This window comes from Carassius carassius, chromosome 5 (assembly GCF_963082965.1).
Source record: "Carassius carassius chromosome 5, fCarCar2.1, whole genome shotgun sequence".
Lineage (NCBI taxonomy): Eukaryota > Metazoa > Chordata > Actinopteri > Cypriniformes > Cyprinidae > Carassius > Carassius carassius.
In genome coordinates this window covers 850,370-860,628 of record NC_081759.1, presented here as the reverse complement: position 1 = coordinate 860,628, position 10,259 = coordinate 850,370, and the positions used below count along the sequence as shown (strand labels likewise).

Sequence of the window (10,259 nt, the reverse complement as noted above, 5' to 3'; positions counted from 1 at the left end):
AATTTCTATTTTAACCGAAACTTTTAGACGTACATTTGAAATATGTTGCATCGTAATTACTAGAGGTGTGAACTTTGTGTGATTTAAAAAATGTCGACCTGCACAGGCTGACAGAAACTAGGGCTTGCTGATATCATGTTATGAATCAGACACTTATTACAGAGGTGTTTATTGTGTCCTGTAGGTGCGAGACAACGAGCAGCTGAGCCGACTGGTGCAGGAACAGGAAGTGAGGCTGGAGGAACTGGAGAGACAGGCAGAACGCGCCGCTGAAGAGGCTCAGGATCGACTGCAGATTCTGGAGGACGTCCAGAGCGACAAGGCCACCATCAGCAGAGCCCTGGCCCAGAACCGAGACCTCAAACACCAGCTGGCCGAGCTGCAGAACGGCTTCGTCAAGCTGGTGAGCTCCAGTGACAGATGACTTGTTCGGCAGTGAACCTGACCCCTGACCTCTGACCTCTGTCCTCCTCCAGACCAATGAGAACATGGAGCTGACCAGCGCTCTGCAGTCCGAGCAGCACATCAAGAAGGAGATCGCTCGTAAGATCGGTCAGCTGCAGGAAGATCTGCACAATGCCAAAGAACAGGTGTGAGTCTGCACAGAAATCAAAGGGCTTCCCTAACAGATGATGAACAGCTCGTAATAATATCCAATGGAAAAATTACAAATAAAATCTTGATATAGCTTATAGGAAAACGCAAGTGGCTGAATCCTGAATAAATCTGAAGGTTGCTTCACAGTAAAAAGAATAACGCAAGCACCATGTCTTCAACGTGCATTTTGGGAAATTAATATGCGATCGGTTCACTTTATGCATTTGCATAAATTCCAAGATTTTTGTGGACCGCATTTCAACCAAAAATAAAAGCTCGAGGATTTAAAATGTTTAAAACGTCGGGGTTTGGAAGTACAGAATTTAAAACAGAAATATTATTATTGTGACTATTATTATTATTGTGAGTATTATTGTGTAGCGTAAAATATAATTATCTAATTTTAATTTTAATATCACAGCACAGTTACAACAGTAACATAATTCTTCATTTTTGTTAGTTAAAACATTAATCATAATTATTATTATAACAACAGCAATGATATTAATGGTCTTTTTATATTTTTTATAACATTTAATACTAATTGAATCTAGCTACAAGGACAAAATAAAACACTTACTAAAAAAATATTAAATATTTAATTTGTTTACTTGCTTGTTGTCATGTGACTATCAACCAACATTTGAGAATTGTGTGCATGTGAATGTGTTATTAAATTATTGAAATATTACCCTAAAACCTCTGGGGGACTTCAAGAACATATTTTGAATTGTTTGTTAAAAATCTATTTTAGTGTCATCATTGATACTATGTATATCTTTCTATTGTTGTTCGTACATTTGTTTTATTTCAAGTAAAAATTATTTTTTAATGATTAATTTTGATGAACTATAATATCCCTGATCTTCTGTGTAATACACTGTGAACCTGATATGGTAATGAATTCAAAGGTGAAGTGATTTCAGTGCAGCTGTAGTGTTTGCGCTCCTGACCTCGTCTGTGGTCTTCCTCCGTCAGCTGCAGGAGAAGTGTGGAGAGCTGGTGTCTGTGCAGGAGCAGAGGGATCAGTGTCTGGCTCAGCTGCAGCAGTACAGCGCTGGTTACCAGCAGCTGGTGACGGAGCGAGAGCATCTGCACCATCAGTTCCTGCAGCAGACGCAGCTGATGGACCGACTGCAGCACGACGAGGTGCAGGGCAAAGTGCAGCTGGAGCAGAGTCACGTGCAGCTGCAGGAGGCGCAGGTACACACCGCCGCTTGACCATCTTCAACCCTAACACTAATCACACTGGTACGCTCCAAAATATCAATCATATTCTCCAGCCGTGCTCTCACTCTTTTCTCCAATATCAGTTTGACACACTTCAGAGTGTGCATTTTAATTATGTCATCAGTAGCACAGGTGTATTTGTGGCAGTAGCCAACAATACATTGTATGGGTCACAATTATAAATGTCTCTTTTATGCCAAAAATCATTAGGATATTAAGTAAAGATCATGTTCGTGAAGATATTCTGTAAATTTCCTACTGTAAATATATCAAAACTTAATGTTTGATTAGTAATATGCATTGCTAAGAACTTAATTTGAACAAATTTAAAGATGATTTTCTCAATATTTAGATTTTTTTGCTCCCTCAGATTCCAGATTTTCAAATAGTTGTTAATAGAAGTTATTGCGGTGTGAATCTGCTGCATTACTGCCCCCTGCAGGAGAAACTGAAGCAGCTGGCCAGAGATAACGAGGAGCTGAAGACGGAGGTGCAGGAGCTGCTGAACACCTCACACAGAGACCACGGTTAGTCTCTCTTCACTCTGACACGTGTGTGTGAGAACGATCTGTTTCACCGCACTAACTCTACTGGTGATTACGGTGCCTACTGATGTTAACAGGTGATGGCGTGGAAAGTCATTCTCTCCCGGAGAGCTTCCAGAAGTCACACATCGTCATCCCAGAAGACTTTGAGAGCAGAGAAGAGATGGTGAGGTGTTTAAAAGTGAACAAAATAAAATTGAATAGACATGTTTTCCTTAATAAATGTTAAGTGAACTCTTCTTTTTCTCTGGTTGTAGGAGGAGTTCATTCACTCTGCTGTGTCTCGTCTGGAGGAAGAGCGAGATGAGATGAGCCGCCGGTTCGAGGAGGAGAGGAGACTTCATCACACTCTCCGACAGCAGATGAGCCACGAGCAGCATCATCAGCATCATCACAGCACAGGTGCAGCTATACACTGTCTTCTTGTTTTTAATGCACTTTAAGACATTTATACATTAAGATTTATTTTAGATTTTTGAAAAGTCATCAAAGCTGCATTTATTTGATTAAAAATACACAAACAATTGCTAAATATTATTCCAATTTAAAACAGCAGCTTTCTGTGTGAATCTGTGTTAAAGTGTAATGTATTTCTGTGATGCTCCGCTGTATTTTCAGCATCATTCCTCCAGTCTTCAGTGTCACATGATCTTCAGAAATCAGGAAAATATGATGATGATTTACTGCTCAAGAAACATTTCTGATTATTATCAGTGTTGAAAACAAATGTGCTGCACAATATTTCTGTATTCTGTAGAACCCATGATATATTACACTAAAACAAAGAAATTAACATTTTCGCTTGATCAAAAGCAACATTAAAGACAATTATAATGTTACAAAAGATTTCTATTTCATATAAATGTAGTCTTTCGAAGTATATGTTTGTCAAAGAATCCTGAACAAGAAAAAATGTATCCGTTTCCTCAAAAATAGTCAGCAGCAAAAACACTGATTGTTTGTTACTTGACAATACAAGAAAACCTCAAACAACATAATAACATGTTTAGCTTTTGTCCGTTTGGTTTAGCTTCTCTAAATATTTGAGTCTCTGACTTCTTCTGTAGCAGGCTCTGACGGGGTCTCGGTGGAGGTGCACGAGGCTCTGCGGGGGGCCATGGAGAAACTCCAGGAGCGTTTCACAGCACTGATGCAGGAGAAGGTGGATCTGAGGGAGAGACTGGAGGAGCTGGAGCACCGCTGCATTCAGCTGTCAGGAGAAACAGACACCATTGGTGAGTCACACACACACACACACACACACACACACACACACACAGGGAGGACTCATCAAGCACTTCTGTCTGTGTGTGTGTAGGTGAATACATCGCGCTGTATCAGAACCAGAGAGCCATCATGAAACAAAGACACTTTGAGAAAGAGCAGTACATCAACCTGCTGGCCAAAGACAAGGAGGAGATGAAGGTACGAGGAGCAGCTGTGTGATGGAGTGATGTAGGGGTGCGCGATAAATATCGTACGATAATTAATACGCATCTCGTCAGTAAAGCCGGTTATCTAATCAGTGGTTAATTCCATCAGGTGCGTGATTTCACATAGAGCAGCTGTTACTTCACGGAGCCGTTGTTAACTGACTAGCTGCGCAAATAAACGATGATAATGAATGTGGATTTGCGCAGCTAGTCAGTTAACAACGGCTCCGTGTAGTAACAGCTGCTCTATGTGAAATCACGCACCTGATGGAATTTACCACTGATTAGATAACCGGCTTTACTGACAAGGTGCACATTTAATTATCGTACGATATTTATCGCGCACCCCTAGAGTGATGTCTGTGGCGTGATGTTGACCTGTGTGTGTGTGTGTGTGTTCAGGCGAAGCTCGCGGAGCTGCAGGATCTGGTCATGCGTCTGGTGGGCGAGCGGAATGAGTGGTACAGCAGATACATGAGCGCCGTCAGTAACCCTGACCTCCTGTCCTCTGGAGGAGAACACGTCCATCCTGCTGACGGACACACGGATAGCCCAGGTGCCACAGCACAGACACACTCAGACCGATTCAGACACACTCGGACCGACACAGACACACTCGGACCGACACAGACACACTCGGACCGATTCGACACAGACACACTTGGGGAAGTTGTGGCCTAATGGTTAGAGAATCGGACTCACAATCGAAGGGTTGTGGGTTCGAGTCTCGGGCCGGCTGGAATTGTGGGTGGGGGGAGTGCATGTACAGTTCTCTCACCTCCCTCAATACCACGATTTAGTTGCCCTTGAGCAAGGCACCGAACCCCCAACTGCTCCCCGGGCGCCGCAGCATAAATGGCTGCCCACTGCTCCGGGTGTGTGTTCACAGTGTGTGTGTGTGTGTGTTCACTGCTCTGTGTGTGTGCACTTCGGATGGGTTAAATGCAGAGCACAAATTCTGAGTATGGGTCACCATACTTGGCCGAATGTCACGTCACTTTCACTTTCACACTCGGACCGACACAGACACACTCGGACCGATTCGACACAGACACACTCGGACCGATTCAGACTTACTCGGACCGATTCGACACAGACACACTCGGACCGACACAGGCACACTCGGACCGATTCGATTCAGGCACACTCGGACCGATTCGATTCAGGCGCACTCGGACCGATTCGATTCAGGCGCACTCGGACCAATTCGATTCAGGCGCACTCGGACCGATTCGATTCAGGCACACTCGGACCGATTCGATTCAGGCACACTCGGACCGATTCGATTCAGGCACACTCGGACCGATTCGATTCAGGCACACTCGGACCGATTCGATTCAGGCACACTCGGACCGATTCGATTCAGGCACACTCGGACCGACACAGGCACACTCGGACCGATTCGATTCAGGCACACTCGGACCGACACAGGCACACTCGGACCGATTCGATTCAGGCACACTCGGACCGACTCGATTCAGGCACACTCGGACCGACACAGGCACACTCGGACCGACTCGATTCAGGCACACTCGGACCGACACAGGCACACTCGGACCGACACAGGCACACTCGGACCGATTCGATTCAGGCACACTCGGACCGACACAGGCACACTCGGACCGACTCGATTCAGGCACACTCGGACCGACACAGGCACACTCGGACCGACACAGGCACACTCGGACCGATTCGATTCAGGCGCACTCGGACCGACACAGGCACACTCGGACCGATTCGATTCAGGCACACTCGGACCGATTCGATACAGGCACACTCGGACCGATTCGATTCAGGCACACTCGGACCGATTCGATTCAGGCACACTCGGACCGATTCGATTCAGGCACACTCGGACCGATTCGAGTCAGGCACACTCGGACCGATTCGATTCAGGCACACTCGGACCGATTCGATTCAGGCACACTCGGACCGACACAGGCACACTCGGACCGACACAGGCACACTCGGACCGACTCGACACAGGCACACTCGGACCGACTCGACTCAGGCACACTCGGACCGACTCGACTCAGGCACACTCGGACCGACTCGATTCAGGCACACTCGGACCGACACAGGCACACTCGGACCGACTCGATTCAGGCACACTCGGACCGACTCGATTCAGGCACACTCGGACCGATTCGATTCAGGCACACTCGGACCGACACAGGCACACTCGGACCGATTCGATTCAGGCACACTCGGACCGACACAGGCACACTCGGACCGATTCGATTCAGGCACACTCGGACCGACACAGGCACACTCGGACCGATTCGATTCAGGCACACTCGGACCGATTCGATTCAGGCACACTCGGACCGATTCGATTCAGGCACACTCGGACCGATTCGATTCAGGCACACTCGGACCGATTCGATTCAGGCACACTCGGACCGACACAGGCACACTCGGACCGACTCGACACAGGCACACTCGGACCGACTCGACACAGGCACACTCGGACCGACTCGACACAGGCACACTCGGACCGACACAGGCACACTCGGACCGATTCGATTCAGGCACACTCGGACCGATTCGATTCAGGCACACTCGGACCGATTCGATACAGGCACACTCGGACCGATTCGATTCAGGCACACTCGGACCGATTCGATTCAGGCACACTCGGACCGATTCGATTCAGGCACACTCGGACCGATTCGATTCAGGCACACTCGGACCGATTCGATTCAGGCACACTCGGACCGATTCGAGTCAGGCACACTCGGACCGATTCGAGTCAGGCACACTCGGACCGATTCGATTCAGGCACACTCGGACCGACACAGGCACACTCGGACCGACTCGACACAGGCACACTCGGACCGACTCGACTCAGGCACACTCGGACCGACTCGACTCAGGCACACTCGGACCGACTCGATTCAGGCACACTCGGACCGACACAGGCACACTCGGACCGACTCGATTCAGGCACACTCGGACCGATTCGATTCAGGCACACTCGGACCGACACAGGCACACTCGGACCGATTCGATTCAGGCACACTCGGACCGACACAGGCACACTCGGACCGATTCGACTCAGGCACACTCGGACCGACACAGGCACACTCGGACCGACTCGACACAGGCACACTCGGACCGACACAGGCACACTCGGACCGACTCGACACAGGCACACTCGGACCGACTCGACACAGGCACACTCGGACCGACTCGACACAGGCACACTCGGACCGACTCGACACAGGCACACTCGGACCGACTCGACACAGGCACACTCGGACCGACACAGGCACACTCGGACCGACTCGATTCAGGCACACTCGGACCGACTCGATTCAGGCACACTCAGACCGACACAGGCACACTCGGACCGATTCGATTCAGGCACACTCGGAGCGACACAGGCACACTCGGACCGATTCGATTCAGGCACACTCGGACCGATTCGATGCAGGCACACTCGGACCGACTCGATTCAGGCACACTCGGACCGACGCAGGCACACTCGGACCGATTCGATTCAGGCACACTCGGACCGATTCGATTCAGGCACACTCGGACCGATTCGATTCAGGCACACTCGGACCGATTCGATTCAGGCACACTCGGACCGACACAGGCACACTCGGACCGACTCGATTCAGGCACACTCGGACCGACACAGGCACACTCGGACCGACTCGATTCAGGCACACTCGGACCGACACAGGCACACTCGGACCGACTCGATTCAGGCACACTCGGACCGACACAGGCACACTCGGACCGACTCGATTCAGGCACACTCGGACCGACACAGGCACACTCGGACCGACTCGATTCAGGCACACTCGGACCGACACAGGCACACTCGGACCGACACAGGCACACTCGGACCGACTCGATTCAGGCACACTCGGACCGACACAGGCACACTTGGACCGACACAGGCACACTCGGACCGACTCGATTCAGGCACACTCGGACCGACTCGATTCAGGCACACTCGGACCGACACAGGCACACTCGGACCGACTCGACACAGGCACACTCGGACCGACTCGACACAGGCACACTCGGACCGACTCGACACAGGCACACTCGGACCGACTCGACACAGGCACACTCGGACCGACTCGACACAGGCACACTCGGACCGACTCGACACAGGCACACTCGGACCGATTCAGACACAGGCACACTCGGGCCGATTCGACACAGGCACACTCGGGCCGATTCGACACAGGCACACTCGGACCGATTCGACACAGGCACACTCGGACCGATTCGACACAGGCACACTCGGACCGATTCGACACAGGCACACTCGGACCGATTCGACACAGACACACTCGGACCGATTCGACACAGACACACTCGGACCGACACAGGCACAGACACACTCGGACCGATTCAGACACACTCGGACCGATTCGACACAGACACACTCGGACTGGGCCAATACTTTATACTCTGTATATATTTTTCTTATGCTCTGTTTTAAGCTATTTCGATTTAAGAATAATTGCAATATTTTAATGCATTAATTTATAGTAAAAAAGGAAAATTCGTAAATATAAATGTTTCTACTTGTGCTCAGTTTTAAACTATTTCTTCAGCAAGAAATATCTTTGAGGGTGTTAAAAAAAAAAAAAGAAAACATGGAAATGCAATAGTCAGAAAGCTTGAGAATCCTAAAACCATTTGATAAATCACTTCATGTGTGACATTTTCTGTCTTCTGTTTTGTTAAAGCCCTTATTATTTTGTGTCTGGTTATTATTTGTGTTTTATTACACACTGAACTGTGTCTGGCATTTAATTCAGCTTTAACTCTTATAGCTCTTAATAATTCAAGAATGTTGTCATCCGAGCTCTGATGGAATCTACAGACAGTTTTTGCATCATCAGATTAGACAAAATATAATTTACTCTAATATTACAATCTTATGAGCAGCTGATTGATGTTTTCCTAAAGTGTTCCGTCTTCTCTCAGCCGTTCTGGACCTGAGCGCAGCGGAGGAGGCGTCTACAGCGTCTCAGTCCAGCTCAGACCCACACACTCAATCCCAGAGTTCAGAGAGACCAGGATCTGCTCCGGACGGCCCGTCCCTGAGACCCACAGAGGACGGCACGGCCCGCCAGATCATGCAGCTCCTGCAGGAGATCCAGAACCCTCAGGCCAGACCCGCTCCCTTCCTGGGAGAGAACCCCTGCATCCCCTTCTTCTACCGGCCGGACGAACAAGACGAGGTCAAGATCCTGGTGGTCTGACAGCGCCCGTCTCTGTTTGATGATACAGACATGTATCAAATGGAATTCCCTAATAGTTTCTCTGGTTTTTCCAGCGAATCAGAGATACTTGATGACTTCTGAAGCTCTCCGGCTCCGCTTGGTTTGTCTGTAAACCAGTTAATCCATCAGAATATCAGTTTCTGCTGCTCTGTGTCTTGTCCCGCTCTCATTTGTCCTTTTTCACGTCATCAAGTGCGTGCAATAGACAGCTGACAGATCAGTGATTCACATCGGTATGATTCAGTAATGAACTCACACACTAACTAGGGTACAGTAATGAGTAGTATTGATATGATAAAGCAGGTCTGGACTGAGATGAGGAAGTGTTTTCTGAGAAAATCAGACAATGATCGGAAATGAATCGGAACTACATCTTTACAAATGAATCATCCGATCTGTACGTGCTTTGTGCATCACATTGTAGGCTAGAGCCGAAAGTGTTCAGTAGACACACAAACTGTGTTCTAATTGGGATTTATGGAAAGCACCTTGTGTTTTTTCCAGACCGCCTGAGATGTTGGCGATTGTTTGTGGTCCGTCAGCCGAAAAGTTTGGAGTGGCGTTTGTGTGTGGCATGAATGATAAGAGTTATTATGAGAGCTGTACATCTATTAGAGAGAACGATTTGTAATAATTCCTTGAGCTTTGAAACGTCCTCAACCATCAGAAACTCTCATCAGATTTGGCAACACTTTCTCTGAAGATAAAGCTCTTCTTCATGTCTTGCAGTTGTGTGTTTTTGTAAATAAATGTAATCGCAGCTACACCTTTAAAGAGTGGGATGCATTTTACATGCGTTATGCTCTTTAGAAGTGTATGCATATGAATCTACAGGTACTTACGAAAACATTCAACCAGTTCTGAAGTAGAATACATTGTGCATTGCTCTCTAATGCATTATTCAGACAGCATTTCTGTGTCTGTATTCACCTGAAGAACTGGAGTTTTCATCCTGATGCACTTTCTGCATCATTTCTATCTGCGCTCTCCATGTATGCACATATTTTCCAGTGATATTTTGGGCCGTGGGCTTTAATCAGACGTCGATTGTTTTGCAGAAACATGTAACAGAGGTGTAAATAGTGTAACTGTGTATCATACTATATATTGACTGAGGTTTGCCTGCCGAAGACTCGGATGAATCTAGAGAAGACGTGATGTTTGTGTGGTTTCATACTGCGGCTGAACTAAAGGAGAAT

At 48.1% G+C, this 10,259-nt stretch overlaps 1 protein-coding gene across 7 annotated transcripts in view; it reads left to right on the top strand.

Annotated features, from left to right (window-relative positions):
• The window catches only part of golga2 (golgin A2), a 24,942-nt gene extending 15,511 nt beyond the window's left edge, over positions 1 to 9,431 (top strand). For 6 of the 7 annotated variants that reach the window (XM_059549342.1, XM_059549339.1, XM_059549338.1 and 3 more), the window contains 10 exons: positions 185 to 403; positions 477 to 590; positions 1,576 to 1,800; positions 2,270 to 2,354; positions 2,450 to 2,538; positions 2,630 to 2,789; positions 3,440 to 3,607; positions 3,691 to 3,797; positions 4,208 to 4,361; positions 8,762 to 9,431. In XM_059549342.1, coding sequence (XP_059405325.1) covers positions 185 to 403; positions 477 to 590; positions 1,576 to 1,800; positions 2,270 to 2,354; positions 2,450 to 2,538; positions 2,630 to 2,789; positions 3,440 to 3,607; positions 3,691 to 3,797; positions 4,208 to 4,361; positions 8,762 to 9,039 — 1,599 coding nt within the window. In that variant the 3' untranslated portion in view covers positions 9,040 to 9,431. The remainder of the gene's footprint in view (positions 1 to 184; positions 404 to 476; positions 591 to 1,575; positions 1,801 to 2,269; positions 2,355 to 2,449; positions 2,539 to 2,629; positions 2,790 to 3,439; positions 3,608 to 3,690; positions 3,798 to 4,207; positions 4,362 to 8,761) is intronic. The other variant, XM_059549337.1, reaches the window with a different exon arrangement.
• Positions 9,432 to 10,259: the final 828 nt, after the last annotated feature.